The sequence below is a fragment of the Cygnus atratus genome, chromosome 3, assembly GCF_013377495.2.
Source record: "Cygnus atratus isolate AKBS03 ecotype Queensland, Australia chromosome 3, CAtr_DNAZoo_HiC_assembly, whole genome shotgun sequence".
In the NCBI taxonomy this organism is placed as follows: Eukaryota; Metazoa; Chordata; class Aves; order Anseriformes; family Anatidae; genus Cygnus; species Cygnus atratus.
The window spans coordinates 3666583-3686716 of NC_066364.1; the positions used below are offsets into that span (position 1 = coordinate 3666583).

General features: G+C 47.6%; 2 protein-coding genes across 2 annotated transcripts; one reads left to right on the plus strand and one right to left on the minus strand.

Moving 5' to 3' along the window:
* Positions 1 to 5273: 5273 nt before the first annotated feature.
* On the plus strand, positions 5274 to 7716 carry LOC118256529 (antimicrobial peptide THP2-like). Its single transcript, XM_035563608.1, is given in 3 exon segments — positions 5274 to 5331; positions 6730 to 6854; positions 7555 to 7716. Coding segments are annotated over 3 exon segments (345 nt in total).
* Positions 7717 to 11477: 3761 nt separating this feature from the next.
* LOC118256563 (ostricacin-2-like) lies at positions 11478 to 11919 on the minus strand. Its single transcript, XM_035563643.1, has 2 exons — positions 11862 to 11919; positions 11478 to 11608 (listed from the first exon to the last, which is right to left on the minus strand). Exons 1-2 carry the CDS (start codon positions 11917 to 11919, stop codon positions 11478 to 11480), a joined length of 189 nt encoding a protein of 62 aa, XP_035419536.1.
* Positions 11920 to 20134: the final 8215 nt, after the last annotated feature.

Sequence of the window (20134 nt, forward strand, 5' to 3'; positions counted from 1 at the left end):
CCCCATCACTCCTGGTGGCACCAGATCTTGCTCTCACAAGTTTCCTTTGCACTGAAGCAAACAACAGCATCTGTGAAAACATAAATTTGGACCAGGCCTCACCACAGAAACCACTTCTTTCCTCCCTTTAATAAAATTACTTCTGATGGCATTCATATGGTTGAACTTTGGCTGTGTTTGGTGGGGAAGGAGGGGATTTTTCCTAGGAATACTCTCACCATAAGCAGTAACACACAGGTGGGCTGGTGGCTTGTAGAGTCTGGAGAAAAAGAGGCTGAGGGGAAACATCACTCTCTACAATTACATGAAAGGAGGCTGTAGCGAGGTGGGTGACAAGGGCATGAGGAAATCAGCCTCAAATTGTGCCAGGGGAGGTTTGGATTAGATATCAGGAAGAAATTCTTCACACAAAGAGAGTTTAGGCATTGGAACAGGCTTCCCAGAGAAGTGGTGGTGTCCCCATCCCTGGAGGTATTTAAGAGATATGGGGATGTAGCGCTTAGGAACATGCTTTAGTGGTGGACCTGGTGGTGTTAGGTGATGGTTGGACTTGGAGATATTTAGGGTCTTTTCCAACGTAAATGATTCTATGATTCTATGATCTAACACTTGTGTCCTGCTGCAACCCCAGGGAAAAGGGAGGTCATTTGATCCTCTGCCCCCCAATGGCCACGTTCCTGGAAGACTCTTGCAGTGACCATGGTCAGGAATGAAACCTAGTTTCTCTCTGTGATGGGTGCTATTGTACAACAGGTACATGTTCCAGTAGCTTCAAAGCTGCTTTTCCAAGGCATTTTACTATTTTGGACCGAGATGCCAGAGACAGATTGCATGCTTTCTGTCTCTTTTTCTCTGTCATCGTTGCCTAGCAGTGTAGAAAATGCCAAGGTATCTCCAGCCACTTCCTTCAGTGGGCCTGGAGGCGTTTGAGACATTTCGCTCCTGAGGGGACCTCATGAAAGTGAAATACAACAATATTTTGGATGACGTCGGACCCCTGACAGGACACAAATTAGAAAAGAGGTACAAAGAGGGGACGAGGACACCAGCAAACACATTCCCACTGTGTGGACCTTACTGCTGGCACAGTAGCACCAAAGGGCTGGACTCTGCTCCTAGCTTGGATACCTTTAGCTGTCAAATCAAAGAGAAGATGGAGTGGGATCTGTCCATGGAGATTTTAACCTCATATTATGATTTCTCCTTGGTTAATCAAGATTACTACATGATCATTAAATTCATCATCTTGGTTAGATAGTTTTAGTGCACTGATCAAAGTGTATAACCACGTATATATATTTGTTACTAACTGAGATGATCTAAACTTGTCTTGAAGCTTTGTCTGTTAGCTGTAATGAAGTACATCCATTACAGATGCACTTATAAATACAGAACACCATCTAAATACCAGCTATCCTACCTTGGGTGGATTTACTTTGGTAGTACAACAGCTGGTAACAGCTTTTGCAGTGAATCTAGAGGAATCTGAATTTCTTTATACTGCACACTCCACAATTGCATTAAAATGCATTCACCTCCTATGCAATGGTTATGCCTTATGGCAAGAATTCAGTTCAACACACATGAAGGAGGTTAAGGGGTGCCATTATCACACAAATGAGGAACAGTGTTCTGGCTGTGCCTGAGTACAATGACCTGGAGATGCCTGGAGCCTTCATTGCAATGAACAAACTGTCCTCTGGAGGTGAGGGGTGGAACAGCAGTCAGGTATTGGTGTAGTAGCATTTTAAATAAGAGATTTATTAAAAAATTTGATAACTTTAATAATAATTTTATTAAATAATTTATTAATAATTAAATAATTCAATAAAAATGATACTATAAAAGACCTTCTTAATATTTTCTACTTTTTTTTTTTTTTTTTTTTTAACCAGAAAACTATTAGGAGCAAAGTTTGGAATTATCCCTTCATTTTGCTCCTAACTGCCTCAGGTTGAGTAACAATTACGGTTGGTAGGCAAGCTAACCACAAGCTCTTGGCAAGTTGTGAAGCAACTACATATTATGCCATTTTCTTTCCCTCCATTTTCTTGCTTTATGGTCAGAAGTTCATAGACACACCAGGAATTGAACTATCAGTTTTTTATACTGCAAAGAAACCTGTTCATTTTCAAAAATATGTAGAAAATAAAAAGCTACCTCATTCATATCAGGATATGAATTTCAGGGAAATCATTTGTAGGCATATTTTCATATGTATCTCTCTCTCTATCTCTCTCTCTCTATGTGTGTGTGTGTGCCTGTGCATGTATGCACATATGTATGTACACATGAAATTGATATCAAAGTATTAAAAAAATTACCATACTAGTAACTAAATTTAGGACTCAATAAGAAATTAAATATTTCAGTTTAGTTTTGAGAATAAATGATCTCTGAGCCATGGTGCCATTTGAAGATGGATTTCAGTCTGTTAAATACACCTGTCATTGAAAATAGCAAATGCATCATAACCTATTATGATATAATTTGAGTGTTATATTAAAATGATACATAAACAATGTTTTGTTGACTGAAGGGAGGTGTAAATTAAAATATGATGTGAAAAAATATTTAGTATTGGTGTCTTTGGATAGCTGCTGGGTACACCAAACTTAACAAGTGACTTGGTGCGATGGAAGATTAGTAAATAGGAAACGATCCACAGACCTTAGAGGCTGCTGATGCTCCTCAAATCTTTGTTGTATGGATTTACAGATTGAGTTTGGATTGGCTTTTGCTTTTGAATAGAACCATAAAGCCAAGTAAAGTTGAGTGGATGTTTGGAGGCACAGCTGTGCCTTCAGAATAGAGCCAATTTCAAAGACAGATGGGATTGCCTTGTCTATTGAGTTTGAATATCCACAGGTATCAAGATACTACAAATTTGCTGGGACCCTGTTCAAGTGTTTGACAACCCTCATTGTGTGAGGTTTTTAACTTTATATCTAATTGGAATTTCCCCAGCTAAAGTTTGTGTCTGTTACCTCTCATCACTGTGAACCTCAGATAGGAGTGTGGCTCCATCTTCGTTATAGCTACTATTGGGTGGTTATGAACAGTAATTAGATTCCCCTTTAACTATCTTTTTCTCCAAGCTGAACAAAGATGGGTCCCTCAGCCTCTCCTCATATTGCTGATCCTCCGGTACAAATTCTCCAGCTTTAAAAGAGAAAGAAATATTGGATGCACACTACAGGACCTGGCGGTGGTATAGCCCACACTAGGCACTGCAATACCTTCAGAGCACCTTTGGAGCACCTTTGAAGTAAAACGTCTTGTTCACTTTCCTCCTAGGGAATATAGTTTGCATGCATGAAAACCCCTGCGCAACCTGAATCAGCATGAAGACCACCAGGGTATTACTTCAAAACTATACTAAGGCAATTTAAAATTTCATTGTGGGTGCTTCTCTAGGAACGTCAGTGTTTACCTATGAACAAACAGGCAAGACAGATGTTAGGAACTGAAAAAAATATATAAATGAAGATGTGGAAACAAAAGAATAAACACAATTAAGCACTATACAAATCCAAGGTGCATTTTGGTTATTGCATGAGATTGTAGCTAGACTATTCCCAAAGGCTCTATGTTCTTATATTCTGCATTCATGGAACAGAAAATAAACTAATGGGGAGAACACACAGATGCTCTGTATTGCAGTGCCTTCTGTTGCTCCCAACCAGGAATGATTCGACATATGTCCCAAGATGTTTGACACATACCACTGTGGTTTAACGCATCTTACACAAACCGGAGTGTCACAAGAGGTATTGCATGGAGAACCTGGGATTTTCCAGGAGCAAATCTTCAGTAGGCTGAGGCAAACCCTGCTTTTTGACTGGGAAGTGAGAAGCAACTTGATTCTGGTTGGATTAGAAGTCACCAAAAAGATGAGTCCCATTTTGATTGGCTCGATGTATACTTGGTGGAAAGAGAAAGCAATCGTCACTACCCATAGCAAAGATGTTATAAAAGACGCTTTCATCTCACAACTAAAGCCCCGTGGAAGGAAGGGACCAAGAAGAGTTCATCTGACCTCTGAGCTCATCTAGTACCTGGTAACTTCTCGGTTCTTTTCAGTCTTTCTTTTAATATCTTCTCCTGTTATGTATTTTTTTTCTTTTTCTTTTTTTTTTTTTTACAAACAAAAAAACCCTCTGCATTATTAACCTAAATTTTTAAGTTACTAAAAATGTTAATCTACACAGTTACACAGATTGAGTAAGCAGTTCAAATAAGAGCTAATACCTAGTAGGCTTTGATAAAGATACTCTGCTTATTAACTCCTAGGAAAAAATGGGTCTGGGTCAGGTTGTTTTAAAAAGGACTGAGGTCCAGAGAAGTTGCTGGCTTCTTAGGCAGAAACCAGAATATATTTGGTATCTATGTTAAGAACTTTATTTCATTTTCAGAATTAAGTTAACTTTGTTTATTCATTTCTCCTGATATTTTCAAATACGGAAATATGGAAATAATTTTCAAATATTTGGAGCGGACTTCTGATACTAATTGCAAATCCCCTTTGGGCTACTCTCTGTCATTCTATTTGCAGAAATACAGTATTCCATCACAACCTCGTTTCCCTGCATTGCTTAAGAGAAAATAATTTGTGATGGATCAGAATGTATGGATCAGAAATGATGGATCAGAATATATGATTAAATACCTCCTTTCTATCCAGAAGCCCCCTCTAGGCTAACTTATCCCATTTTACCAATATTAGTTGCATTAATCATTGACTGCTTTAATGCAGTCATTGCACGTTTGTTTTTTAAAATTTCAATCATTCTAGAATAAAACTGATGATTTTGAGCAAGTAGCTTTTAGCTGCTATTTCTTGATAAGTTTTAAAGTTGCAAAATGAACGTTTCTTCTTGTAGTTTGTAAGCTTGTCTGTAGGATCACCTCTTTCTGCTTAGTGTTGTTTATTTATTAGATAAAACATTTAACCAAACCTAAGGTCATGTCTGCATTTTGGCTAAGGGCTATTTGCAAAATGTGAGAGGAAATCTGAATTAAAATAATTTAATAATCACATATCCCGAAAGCATGTTGCCCCATATGTCTTTCCTTTTCCCAGAAATGCTCACACAGCAGTCATGAGGCCACATAGGCATTACTAGGTTTATTGAAAGTTTGAAGAAAAAGTAATATAAGTGCCATTTTGATTACTACAATGTTTGTACAGTTCGGAAGACAGTAAGTTTGAGGGCTGTCTGTCACACCTTTCTTGGTCCTCTTCCCTGTAGTGGCTCAGCAGATCTGCAGCCATGAGGATCCTTTACCTGCTCTTTTCTCTCCTCTTCCTGGCGTTCCAGGTTTCTCCAGGTAAGATGAAAAGAAATGAAAGGATGCTAGGAAGTGATTTTTGTGCACCTGAAGCAAGCTCCCTGGTGCATTTTAAACACTATTAGTTAAAATTAATAGAAACCAAACAGGAGTTAATCAAATACTCAGCTTGGTGCCTGTGCTGTCCATGTCTCCTGTGAAAACTCTTTCAAAGTTGGAGAAATGATGACTGCTGAAAAAAAAAAAATCCTCTTTGCTGGTGCCTTCCTAAAATGTTCATGCTAAATGTTCTGGAGTTAGACACCCGAGACTCTGCCTGTGCTGGCCGTGGTTTTCAAACAACAAAGTGGTGCATATGTGGGCAAAAATGAAGATTAGCCAACTATTTTTGGATAGGAACCAGTAATGAAGGCTCTGAGGCATGTCTCTGTTCCATAAGATAAAGGACAAGGAGCCAGGAGGTCTGTATCTTTCCTAACCTGTGCTTTAATGCTAGATATTCTGCCTCCATGACCAAGATACGGGGCTGGGACTTTGGGAGACCTCCCCCTAAGTGTTCAGCAATGCCACATAGGCGTTTATCAGTCTGACCTCCTCCCTGAAAATGCTGTCCCTGTGTTGTGGTTGAACCCGGCCGGCAGCTAAACACCACACAGCCGTTCGCTCACCCTCCCCCCTCCCTCTCCGGGATGGGGGAAAGAAACGGGAAAGTGAAGCCTGTGAGTTGAGATAAAGACAGTTTATTAAGACAGGAAAATAATAATAACAATAATAATAATCATGATAACAGTACTACTACTAATAATGTGTACGAAACAAGTGATGCACAATGCAATTGCTCACCACCCGCTGACCGATGCCCAGCCTATCCCCGAGCAGCCGCCCCCCCACCCCGGCTAGCCACCCCTATATATTGTTCAGCATGACGTCAGATGGTATGGAATACCCCTTTGGCCAGTTTGGGTCAGCTGTCCTGGGTCTGTCCCCTCCCAGCTCCTGCTGCACCCCCAGCCTGCTCGCTAGCAGGACAGAGCGAGAAGCTGAAAAGTCCTTGGCTTGGTGTAAGCATTGCTCTACAACAATTAAAACATCAGCATGTTATCAGCGCTCTTCTCATCCTAATCCAAAACACAGCACCCTACCAGCTACTAGGAGGAAAATTAACTCTGTCCTAACTGAAACCAGGACACACTGGAATGCAGAAGAGTCCATGCAAAAATCGATACGCGGGAGGATAAAGCAGGGAAGGATTTGTAAATCTGCTTTGTGAGCTCTGCTCTTACCTGTCCTTTCCACGTGGCCAAATCTGGGCAACAGTCCTTAAGAACAGTTATTGGTGAAGGCAGCTCAACGAATGGGAAATCCTGCTGGCACTGAGACTGCATTCACCCTGCCCTGCAGAATCGGAGGGAAGTAACTTTGTTCTTCTTGTTGCAGGATTGTCTTCACCCCAGCGGGACATGTTTCTCTGTAGGAAAGGGTCCTGCCACTTTGGAAGATGTCCCATCCACCTGGTCAGAGTTGGAAACTGCTTTGGGTTCCGCTCCTGCTGCAAATCGTGAGTTTGCCATTCACTGAGGTTCATCCATAGCAGACAAATATATTGCCCATGTCCTTAACCCCAAAGTGCCATTGAATGTTCAGACTGGACATAAGAAAAAAAAATAAGATGTCATGAGGACAGTCTGGTCTTGAAGTAGGTTGCTAGCAGAGCTCCGTGGTGCTCTTTCTCCTGAGATGTGCTCCATGATGTGCCTCAGCAAGAAGGGCAAAGTATAGTCAGAGATGTCAGGCATGTGCTGCCCCAGGTCTCTTTGACCACTTTATAACTCCCCTGATGGAGCAAAACAGCAGAGTTTAATATTTTCAGAGCTGGGTTGCTGTGGTGTGTGGGGAACAAATGGGAATTCAGTTTTGACTGCAGGGTGAACAGAGATCTGAGTGTTATCGGACGTGTGTAAAAAAAAATGCAACTATGTCATAAAAAGAAACTCTCATACCAAAGATAACCTATTCTATTTTCACTCGGGAATGAACGCACTCACCCCAATATCAAGGGACAGCAATTTAATTCCCTGCTTTTCCTGGGGCAATCAGAAAGCACCATTCCCACTCACAGGTGTGAGTGCACAAGACTGCTCCAGCCTGACTTGCACCTGACATTAGGTATTTGGGAATGTATATACCCAGGAGGAAAATATGCATGGACTGCGAGTAAGTAGGGAAGGAATGCAAATACATTTCTTTTTTCTCTTTGTGCAGGCCATGGGATGTATAAAAACTTCGTGGACTGTCCATTCAAGAGCTATGAAAATTTCTTCCAGGAACTTTCTTTGAATCCCCTTCCTGCTACAACCACTGGATACTGCTACAACAAAGTCTCAAGCACCTCTCATTTTTAATGCAAAAAGCTTTACGATATAGAGTAAATCCAAAGGTATTCTGCATTGCCTTCCCTCATTTTGAATAAATTGCCATTGCATAGCATTCACATTGCTGAAACGTGGGTGTCTGTTGCATGGGCTGAGGGTGACGACTGTACCTGGGGTTTGATACCTAAACTCCAAAGGTTATCAATTTACAGTGTGCCAACTGCTCCTTAATTTGGGTTTTTCTGAGACATGTAGCTGTCAAGGGATAGATAGACATGGACTGAATACCTTACCCTTCAGTACAAAGAGATAAACTGGCTGGAAGAACTCAGCTTCCCTTTGTGGGAAGGTACTCAGATGCCAAAATTCTTCAAAACAAACAAAAAAAGCAAAACAAACAAACAAACAAAGACATGCAGAAACCCTTTCTTTTCTTTTGGGAAAGAGGAATAGAAATAACTGAACAAAGAGATACCCACAATCTGTTAAAACATCAGCACATGGGACTCAATGCTGTGGCTGCTGGAAGCTGCCTGGGATCATTCCTGGAAAGATGTAGGCCTATTTCCTTATTTTTTTTTAATAGTGCAACAGGTTCAGCCACTTCTTTGCTCTCCAGGAAGTTGTTTGTCCTGCAGCTTCACAGCAAAAGGTGTAAGTTTTGCCTTTTATTTTTCACCTGTCCCTCTGAGAAGATGCATAAAAGCCAATAGCTGGAGAATTATAGCTTATGCCTGTCTCTCTTCATTAGTTCCTCTGCCACCCCATGACACACTGCCTCCAGTTCTTAACTGGGATACATACATTTCTGAAATGCTGCTCAGGAGGTGATTTTGTTTGTGTGCCAAAAACACAGCACTTATATGTCCTGTGACTTTCTTTGCACTTCTTAGGTGGGAACAATCTTATCCTCAGGTGTCCCATCTGATTTCTAATCCTCTGTAGCATAATTTCTTACGTAGTGGTATAAAAATTCATATCCTGATTTTTTTCCCCCATCATTTCTGTATCATAGCCAAAGGCAGGGGCTGTCATGCCAAATTCGGGTAGCATGGTGACTAGGGCAACCCTTAAATAGGGCAAGGATTCCTTTCTCCTTTTCCCCCCATTGGCCTTGTAACACTGTGCTAGGAAGCAAGTATGGGAAATGAAAAGAAGCAAAAAATTCTCTTTGTCTTGCAACCCCCCCCAAAAAACAAACAAACAAACAAACAAACAAAAAAACGGAGCAGAGGAGAGGGGGAAAATCCCCTCCCTTGCCCTGCTGGCCACGCTGCTGTGGATGAAAGCAAGCCCAGCGCTCTGTATTAATGGGGAAAAAAAAGACACCAGAACAGAAACAAAGCTGTCTGAAAGCATCAGGGTGATTTCAGTAGTCACCATAACAGGTGCTGAGAAATGCAAGAGTGGAAATGAATTGTCTTATAAAAAAAACAGTTTTTACTATTTAACCAGCAGATAAGCAGGATAATTATGCTGTATTCATTATTAGACCAAATACAATATGAAAAAGCAACATCTAGCTTGCTGTTTCTGCTACAACTTCCTACACTAAAGAGCGTTCAACGCTGTTAACACACCATACAGATAAGATCCTTAAACCTTACTTATAACATTTAGAATTACAGGTGTTCAACGGGCAGGACTTGCAAGAGACCTTCACTCTTCTACAACAGCACACAGAGTCCAAGAGCAATATCAGATGGCACTAGAAATGTAGGTGTTCAAGCAGTACGTACTGCACAGATCACATTATATTTGGTATTGAAATATTTCTTCTTGGCTTGACCTCTTTCTTCCTCCCTGCAGTTCTGCCTGAACTACATAAGCTTGTCCAAAGTGCTTATATTCTCTTGAGCAGCGCTGCTCCACAAGGTAACCTTCTATGGTTAGGTCTGTGGACAAAGCACAAACTGTGAACATGAAGGACAAGAGTTGTGGTTATTTCATAACGCAGGAGGAGTTGGTGGGCAGCCAGGCACCAGCTGTCAAGGTTTCCCTAGAGTTCAATTCGAGCAGAAAGCTTCTTTTTGGTGATTTTTTGAGCTTCAACCTTCATCTTGAGACAAGTCTGCTTTTTGAGTACAGTAGGAAAGCAGACTCATACATATCATCAAGTACAACATAGAGAAGCACTTCCTTTCCATCTTGACAAGACTGAAAGTCCCTCCTAGGGAAAGTGCCAAGCCCTGGGGCCTCCAGGTACAGGGTTGCCATCTCAGGAGAGACACAGGGAATGGTATGTGCTCGTCCCACCCCTTTACAAGGTTCAGCTGCCTGTTTTCAAAGCCAGAATTCACGTGGAGCTGCTACATGGCATTGAATCACAGTGCTGCATGAGAAACAGCTGTGATAAGCAGGACCCTCCCAAACATCATTGGAGGACTTCTTTTAAGCTTGAGCCCTTTGCCTTGGCCCTTGCTTGAGGGGAGATTTACATTAGAGGTGAGGAGGAAATCCTTCACTCAGAGGATGGTGAGGCACCAGAACAGGCTGCCCAGAGAGGTTGTGGATGCCTCATCCCTGGAGGTGTTCAAGGCCAGGTTGGATGAGGTTGTGAGCAACCTGATCTAGTGGGTGGCATCCCTGCTGATGACAGGGGGTTGGAACTGGGTGATCTTTAAGGTCCCTTCCAACCTGAGCCATTCTAGGATTGTATGATATTCCCTCCAAGAACTATAAAGGACTCCTTGTGTGCTGCCTGGGGGATCAGACCCCTCCAGAAGGGATGTGGCAGCTGATGAGGGAGATGGGGGTCCCATCCTGCTGTGTGGTGGGACCTGTAGGGCCACCAGATGGGGTCAGATGGGCAGCCCTGGGCATGCCCAGCAAGGCACAGCCCTCTGCACGCTGCTGGCACCTGTGGCTGCCTGGGATAAGGGATGCCCATGCTGATCCTCCCCAGCAGGCAGCGCCCGCACAGCGCCTTCCTCACCCGCAGCAAACAGCCCAGGCCCCACAGGGACTGCCAGCCCCGGTGTCCCCACGGCGCTGGTGGGGAACAGCATCCCTGGGCACCCTCTGGCACAAGGACACGCTCACTGCTTCCCACCAACTGCAATGCCAAACTGCACGCCTTTATTCGAGCGGGGAAAAGCAGCCTCTGGCCAAACGACAGCAGGCCTGGGGCAGGATGTCTCCAGCACACGGGTGCCCTCGCACCCAGCAGGAGCAGTGCTTCCACTCCCACGGGCACTCCACGCGGAGACTGCAGGGGCGGGAAGGGGAGAGGACGTCAGGAGCTGTTTCCAGGAGCGAGAAGCGAGGGGGACATCCTGCTTTGAAAGTCCAGCTGTTCAACCGAATAATCTGCAGAGAGAAAGCACGCTTTGAAGTCATCTACTTTTATTCTGTTTTCCTTCTTTTTTTATCTCCCTGTGCATATCACTTCTCCTGGATAACAATGGTAATGACATATTAAGACTAATCCCAATGCAGATAATCAGCTTGTATTGCAGATGGCTTGTTTGCAACCTTGTTTCCAAGGATTTGCAGAGGAGGGAGTGGTTCCTCAGCTTCACACTACCTACAGGACAGCCTTCATTCTTTTCTAGCCCGGGGAAGGATTTCTGAAAGCCCCCAGGTCAGGCAGCCCCATGGAGCTGAGGGGAATGGGGAAGGTGCTGTCTGACTTATGGCTCCTCCTGCCCCTCACAGGGCACCTTCTCCTTTCCTTAGATCCTTCCACCTCCCCTGGTTTCTGCCCTGGAGCATGTATAGCACAAAGCCAGCAGCGAGGCTCGGGGCTTAAACACAACAGCAGCTATTTCTGCTATCACAGTCGCAGCCCAACTTCATCTCCAATCCCAAAGCTTACTTTTTGCAGCAAAAGAAAAATCTTGAACATTTCCCTGAGATGCCAAAGGGGAAAGGGCAGTTCAGAAATCCACAGAAGCCCTTTTCTCGATGACATTGCTCCTTGTTTCCTGGAACCAAGGAGGATCCTGCACAGAGCAAAAGTTAAAGAACATGAGTATGGGATACCTATAAAAATTGTGTGTGGGTCTAGAGGGGCTGATACCACCCGTGGATCTCAGCCAACCATGTGCACAAAGCATCAAACACAAAAGCCCAGCCGTTCATCGGAACCAACACCTCCTAATCGTTACCCATCTCTGGCAAATCACTTCCCAGGACATGAAGAACCCCACTCATGGGGGTTCACACCTCACCCCAACTGCCCTCTTCTCTACTCACCTGCAGCACCCTGGACCAAGAGGAGGATGAAGGGGAAGAGCAGGTACAGGATCCGCATGGTTTGCGCCTGTCCCAGGTCTTCACGGAGCTGCAGAGGGGAGACAACAAGGCAACAAAGAAAGGGCAAGGAGAAGGCTGGGCACACATGGCGTGCCAAACGGCAGAAGCACCATCACCAACAAAAGGAGGTAATAAAGACTCAGCATTACAAGTTCATGGATATTCTTGAAGCATTTGGGGAAGTACCAGCCTGTTGGACAAACTAGAGTTTTTTTCACTGTCTTTGAGCAATCTGGCCTAGTGGAAGGTGTCCCTGCCCATGGCAGGGGGCTTGGAATTAGATGATCTTTAAGGTCCCTTCCAACCCATTCTATGATTCAATGATTCCTCACAGTTCTTCCTGGTGTTTTCCCCAAAACACAGACTAGAAGACTCATGGTTAATTGTTGCCATTTTATTCAAAACAGCATCTACTGAAACTCAGATTATAAGGAAAGAAAAATTACTTTTAATATTTATAGTCCCTCAGGACTTTCACAGGGCATGTTTGTCTCCTGAGCAGAATTAAATAATTTTCCTGCGATACAGAATCAAGGGGTGACACGAGATACACTTTCTAGCACAGTCAGCAGGTCAGAAGTACCACTAGTGCATTTGTTCTCTCACTTCTGTCTCTTCTTAATCAAATGCCAAAGCAGAGATGGTTTACACATCAGGAGATGCTTGTGTCAATAGTCAGTGCAATTCCAATAGTTAGGTCAATAAAAGATCCAGGCTCTGGAAGTCAGAGAAATGTTTGCGCCTGGAGATGCCACACTATACGAAGGGCTAGTTGGTGCTATACACCTCAGGTGGTCCACAGCTGGCCACCGAAACCACCCTGCTCTATCACCTCTGCTTCCCAAGGCTCAGGAAGGTCATCCTGGCTCAGTCAGGGACTGTACCACCTCAACTCACATTAATTCCCAGGTTTCTCAGCAATAAGAAAACTCCCCAGCCTCACATTTACTGCCAGCGCTCCATGCAGCCGAGCCCCAGGGAGGAGCAAGAAGGCAGGAAATTCTTGGTGACCAGAAACAGTAACACAATTCAACCTTTTGAGTTGTCTGAAGCCTGAGAAGATGAAAAATATATTTTGCTACCTGAACTTTGCCCCGTGAAGTCCCTGCTCCCCCCAGAACAGAAGATGTTGGGTGTCTCCTCCAGCATCAAGGCACCTTACCAGTCTCCCCTGCAGTTAGGAAACCCCAGCTCCAGCTTCCAAATGCTCTGGGCTCCAATACTCATATGAACGTTTATTTTCTTTCCCAGCCTCCTCTAGTTCTTGTTTATATTCACAGATTCTTCCAACAGTTTGCAATTTAGATGGTTCCAGGAAGATGGATTTGCACAGAGAGACTGAATGGCATCTTTCCTGAAAGAGGCCCTGGAATTACTTACCTGGTGATGGGTTTGGTTCACCAGGAATTACGTGCATCCAGGGAGTACTGTTTTGCCCCAGACACCCTGGTTTTATAGCAGGTGGGAGCTGGGCTTCTTCGTGCTGCTACCTCTGCCCTTGGCCAATCAGTCAGTGACCCATCCGCATGGGCATGGTGGGGTTGCTCCTCGTCCCTCCCTGCTGTTGAGGTGCCTGCTGGGGGCAATCAACATTGCAACAGCAGTCTTCACCGTTATCCTCATGCAACACGTCTTGTGACACTCTGGTGCACAGCAGACACACGGGCTGCAGTGGCTTGTTGAAATTTTTTCAGGATGTACAAAGCAATTGGTTGGTGCAGACAGCAAGCAGCAGTCTGATCCCAGAAAAAAAAAAAAAAAAAAAAAATGAATTCTTCTTTGCCTTCTCCCATGTGATTAACAGTCAGTTCATATGTGATGTGCAAGAACATGCAGAATATTGAAAACCCTCTCACCTGTACGCATTGAAAGAACACTTTCATCTGTGGCAAGATGTCTGTGCACCTGACATGCCAAAGGTCATACCCATAACAGTTTCTGTCTAGTGACTATTCAAATAGAGAGTAACACCAGGATACATGTTAAGGTCAGTAAACCAACCAACCCAGTCCATCTGCATCTGCTCCCAGAACATTCCAGGTAAATAAATAAACCACTGATACAGTCATGGCTTCTGCAGCCATACCTTGGGACAAGTGGCAGCCCTTGCATGGAAGGAGGGAGCTGTGCTGCACATTCAACTCAGTGATTGCCTCTCAAGGTGTTTGGAAGAGCTTTTCTGGTACCCTGACTCCAAGGGTATACCTATTGGGAGTTTTGGTAGTAGAGGTTGGTCTCTTTGCACACCACAGGGATGTCAAGTCATAAAGGCAAGATAACTGTAAGGGTGTATAGAGGAGAGTGTCAGTTCCTCTATGGGTAATCATCAAGGCCTTTTCCAATGCAACAAGGGACAATAAGAAAGGGAGGCGGTTGGTTACAGTTGCGGTTGAGGTTGGAAGAAACCTCTGGAGGTTCCTTTCTGCTAAAGCAGGGTCCCACTGAGCAGGGTGCCCAGCCCCACGTCCCTGGGCTTGGGGAGCTCTCCAGAGATCAGCCCCCGGCCCCTCTCGGGGCAGCCCGTGCCAGGGCTCCGGCACCCGCCCAGCCCAGCAGTGCTGCCTGAGGGGCAGGGGGAGCCGCCGGGGCTCCAGGCTGGGCCCGGGGCCTCTGGGCCTGGCCCTGGGCACCGCTGAGCAGAGCCCGGCTCCGGCCTCTCCGCACCTCCCTGCGGGTCCTGACGGCCATGGGGGAGCTCCCCCGGAGCCTCCTCTGCTCCAGGCCCAGCAGCCCCAGCTCTCGCAGCCTCTCCTCACAGCACGGGGGCTCCGGGCCCGGCAGCACCTTGGTGGTCGTCCATTGAACACTTTTTGTTATTCCTAGGTCTCTCTGGTGCTGAGAATGTGGGAACGTTCATTCCAGTAGGGTTATCTGATGGAGGACTTCTAGGCTGAGGGGTAATCACCAGAAACAATCCTCCCAGCCACACTAATTGGTGGGCTAATGAGCTACGGGCACCGCTTCCAGAAAGGCTGAACCTTACTGCTGATAAGGTGTGAGCCAAGGGTCCCTGGGCAAGGGAGAGTGTAGAATCACAGAATCATTAAGGTTGGAAGAGACCTCCAAGATCATCTGGTCCAACCATCCCCCTACCACCAATGTCACCCACCAAACCACGTCCCTAAGCACCACGTCCAACCTTTCCTTGAACACCCCCAGGGACGGTGATGCCACCACCTCCCTGGGCAACCTGTCCCAATGCCTGACTGCTCTTTCTCAGAAGAAATGTCTCCTCACTTCCAACCTGAACCTCCCCTGGCACAACTTGAGGCCATTCCCTCTAGTCCTGTCACTGGTTACCTGTGAGAAGAGGCCGACCCCCAGCTCCCCACACCTTCCTTTCAGGCAGTTGCAGAGAGCAATAAGGTCTGCCCTGAACCTCTTCTCCAGACCAAACACCCCCAGTGCCCTCAGCCGCTCCTCACAGGACTTGTGCTCCAGGCTGTTCACCAGCTTCGTAGCCCTGCTCTGGACACGCCCCAGGTCCGCTAAAGTTCCATGGCCTCCAGTGCAGAAGCTGCAGATCTCTGCAAAAACATGGGGTGTGCAGGGGAAGGGGAAATAGGAGATAAAAATGGGGGATAGGGAGAAAAGGGTATAAAAGGGCCAGTTGTGTGTAAATTGGGGCTGGTCAGTACGCTTGTCTGACCAAGCCCTGTGCCTGATCACCGCACTCTGTCCAATCTTCTTATATTTCCTCATTAAATCTTTTCTTAACTCTGTCTGCTTATTTGCACTCTCTCTCTCGTGTGTGTGCGTGCCAGGACTGGTGAGACCTGGGGGTGTGCATGAATGAATTTAGGGCCAGCTACCAGTCAGGTCGCGGGTGCAGGCCCTGTGGTTACTGCGGTGCCAGCTGCCGGAGTCAGAGGGGTCCTGCCATCAGGTCCTGGATCCAGCAGGGCCTGCTACCCCCCACCATGGGGCAGGAGCGGTGTGTGCCCCCAAACCAGCTGCTGGGGGACCGGCGTGAGGGAGGCGAGGGCGGGCTCCACACTGACAGCTGGAGCAGGGCTGTGGGTCACTGAGTGTCTGTGTGTGCCCCACAACAGGTGTGTGGGGGTGCAGGGTGTACTCACCAGCAAACTTTAAGCAAGTGAGTAGATTACCTGTGAAGCAGATTAGCGGTCTAGGCAGGTTCTGGATGGACAGAGGGGCCATGTCCATCAGAAGACCCAGAAGACACAGTTTTGCTAGGACAGCTTCTTAAAGAGTAGATTAAGTTCCTTTTTGTGGTATGGCAGCAGTTTGGTGCCAGTTTCCAAAGACAAAGGACGCAGTGTGTGTATCCCGAGACGTGTCCAGCAAACCACAGCAGCGAACGTCTCTTTCGCAAGGTGGGATGACACAAGACCCAGGGCTGAAGGCCTGGGAATCCTTCTCAGAGCTGTCAGAGGAGGAAAGCGATTCCTTGTCCTCTCTGACAGGGGGAGGACAGGAAAAAATGTTTCTTGGCCAGATATCCTGAGGTGTCAGCAGCTTCTCCCATAGGCTGCTGTGGGATGGTAGTGGGCATCTCCCATCGAAATGCCATGAACCTCGCCCAGATTCCCATTGTAAAATTTCCCGTGGCTGTTGAAGAAAGGGGAGGACAGGCAGCCCAAGGGCACAGGAACACCCCTGGGTCCCCAGTGCTGCACTGCTCAGCCTGGGAGCTGATGCTGGAGCGGCAGCAAGCTCATGTCCTCAAAAATCTCGCACCATTGCTGCTGACAGCCCAGCCACTGTCTATACTGTGCAGCAGCACTATCTGTTCTCATGCCAGCCTCATTCTTTCCCTAGGACCCTGGGAACAGGACCCTTGGAACTGCAGGAACTCATCAAGCCCTTGGGGATGAGAAGAGGCTACTGAAAGGGTGGTGGAAGCCTCCAAAACAGCACCAATAAGGTTGAGGGTGAATTTTCAGAGCTCACGCACACATGGGCAAACACCAGTGTGCAATCTGATCCCTCCTCTTGGAGCACAGTCCACGTCCCCTTGGGCACAGACAGCAACACCATAGCATACAAGATCACTTCTTTCCCACCAAGAAGCAGGACTGTAAGTCCTCGGCACTCGTGGAAACATGGGTTGAGCACTCATCCAATGAAGAGAGTGCTACACACAACAGAAAGAGATTGACATGGAAGTACACTGCCCAGCACAGCCCTCTACACGCAGCCAGCACTGCTGGGCCCGTGGCTGCCCGGGACAAGGGACGCCCGTGCCCAGCAGCACCAGCACAGGGCTCCCGCTCACCCTCCCCAGCAGGCAGCGCCCGCACAGCGCCTTCCTCACCTGCAGCAAACAGCCCGGCCCCACAGGGACTGCCAGCCCCGGCGTCCCCACGGCGCTGGTGGGGAACAGCACCCCTGGGCACCCTCTGGCACAAGGACACGCTCACGCTTCCCACCAGCTGCAATGCCAAACTGCACGCCTTTATTCAAGTGGGGAAAAGCAGCCTCTGGCCAAACGACAGCAGGCCTGGGGCAGGATGTCTCCAGCACACGGGTGCCCTCGCACCCAGCAGGAGCAGTGCTTCCACTCCCACGGGCACTCCACGCGGAGACTGCAGGGGTGGGAAGGGGAGAGGACGTCAGGAGCTGTTTCCAGGAGCGAGAAGCGAGGGGGACATCCTGCTCACAGAATTCAGGGCATCAACCCCATGTCCTGTAGAGAGAAAGCAGACAAGCATGGCACCTCCTTGAAACTTCTCCCTTTTGCCTCTCTCCCACTCTCTCCCACCTCCTCTCCAAGGACAAACGAGTCTTGAGACATAAGAGTCAAATGCCCAGAGGTGAACTCATGGCTGATGGCTTAGAACTGTGCCCTCCTTAGTGCTGGTAGCCCTGACTCCAAGTCTTTGCAGAAGCATCAAGAACAGGACCGTGTCCTTGACCATCTCCAAAAGGTACCCTTAACCCTTTGCCAGCATGGGAGAGTCCTCTGCAAAGGCTGGGCAAGTCTTGTGGGGCTGAGGAGAATGGGGAGGTGCTGGCTAAGCTTAGGGTCCTTCAGCCCCACACAGGGCTGAACCCACACATCCGAACCCACAATCCCCTTCCTTTCCAGGCCTCTCCTGTGGAGCGCATTCTGCAGATGCTGGTGGTTAGGTGTGGACTGGGAAGAGTTCTGTAACAATCATTTCAATGGACAAAGGAGGAATCCCTTTCTGCAGCCAGGACCTTACCTGCTGCAGCAAGGAACGATAAGTGAACATCTCCCATTATGCCTTTCAGGGAACCGGCAGCCCCCTGGACGACAAACTCCACCTCTGATTCCACAGAAGGCATAATTTCCTGTTGCAATAGAAAGACATGCACAGAGAAGCCATTGTAAAGATAATTACAACATGGGTCAGAGCACTGGCACACCTTGCCCAGAGAAGTTATGGAGTCAACCTGCTTGGAAACCTTCAAAAGCCACCTGGCGAGTCTCAAGAAAAGGAGGTTTTGGGAAACTAAGCTGAGAAACCAGGCCTGAACATGGGACAGTTTTGTGTGCCAGCCATTCCACCAAGCCAACATCCCCCTTGGGCTCTCTCACATCCATGCACAGGCCAAAAGGTCCCTATGAAGGCCTTGCTGATGGGAGCTCTTGCAGAGACAAGCGCAGAGGAACAGCTGGACACAGGCTTGTAGCCTGCAGCCAAACCTCTTACAAAGACACTCAGAAAGCTTCTTTTCATCAGTCGCTCCTAACCTTTGCATCACTCCAACAAATAACATTGCTTCCCTGGACATGGAGGACCACACTGTCATGGGTCCAAACCTCAGCCCATCTCCCTCCTCCCCCTCTCACCTGCAGCACCCTGGAAAAAGAGGAGGAAGAAGGGGAAGAGCAGGAACAGGATCTTCATGGCTGAAGCCTGGAGCAGGTCTTCACGGGGCTGCTGCAGAGAAGACAAACCGTGGTGACAAGGACCTGGGGGAGAACCCCAGGTGGTGCTGCAGGAGACTGGGCACAACTTTGGGAAACTCAGACTGGGGCTGCCTGCACCTACAGGAAAAAGATTTTTCCTCAGCCTTTCTCTTCAGAAGAGTTGTGAGGTGTGCACCTACCTGATGAAGGTCTTGGTGCTCAGGCACAAAGAGACCCAACAGGAATCCCTCGTGTCCACGTGCCCCTGCAGCCAGGGAGTGCTGCTTTGCCCTAAACGTGAGGGTTTTATGCCATTGCTGGTGGGTGGGAGCTGGGCTTCTTCCTGCTGCTGCCTCTGCCCTTGGCCAATAAGTCAGAGACCCATGGGCATGGGCATGGTGGGGTTGCTCCTTGTCCCTTCTGGCTGCTGAGGTGCCTGCTGGGGCTGTTGCAATCATCACCGTTATCCTCACGCAACACAGCTTGTGACACCCGGGGGCACAGCAGGCATGCACCCTTCAGTGCCTGGAGGGCAATGGCTACACAGGTACCCTGGACAGAGAAGAAGGCTTCCCTCAGGTGTCCTCTCTTTGTTTTTGAAATTGACAGCTAGCATGCGATGGGCAAGATCACTAGTTTCAGTACAGCTTCCAGTACTGGTTGTCACCAGTGACAGTGAATCCACCACCTCCCTGGGCAACCCATACCAATGCCTGACTGCTCTTTCTCAGAAGAAATGTCTCCTACTTTCTAACCTAAACCTTCCCTGGCACAATGTGAGGCCATTCCCTCTAGTCCTATCACTGGTTATCTGCAAGAAGAGGCCGACCCCCAGCTCCCCACACCTTCCTTTCAGGCAGTTGCAGAGAGCAATAAGGTCTCCCCTGAGCCTCCTCTTCTCCAGACCAAACACCCCTGTCCCCTCAGCCGCTCCTCACAGGACTTGTGCTCCAAATAGCCTGGGGGGCATCAGGCCCAGCACTGCAGCCGGTCAAGAGGAGGGATTGTCCTGCTCTGCTCTGCCTGCTGCCGCCTCACCTCGAGCACTGGGGGCGGTTTTGGGCGCCACAGTGTCAGAAGGGCATAAAACTAATGGGGCATGTCCAAGGGAGGGCTATGAAGGTGGTGAAGGGTCTGGAGGTAAAAGCGTGTGAGGAGCGGCTGAGGTGCCTTGGTTTGTTCAGCCCAGAGCGGAACAGGCCGAGGGGAGGCCTCATGGCGGCCTGCAGCTCCCTCATGAGGGGAGCGGAGGGGCAGGCGCTGAGCTCTGCTCTCTGGGGACAGCGACAGGACCCGAGGGAACGGCATGGAGCTGGGACAGGGGAGGGTCAGGCTGGGTGTGAGGGAAAGGTTCTGCACCCAGAGACTGTCA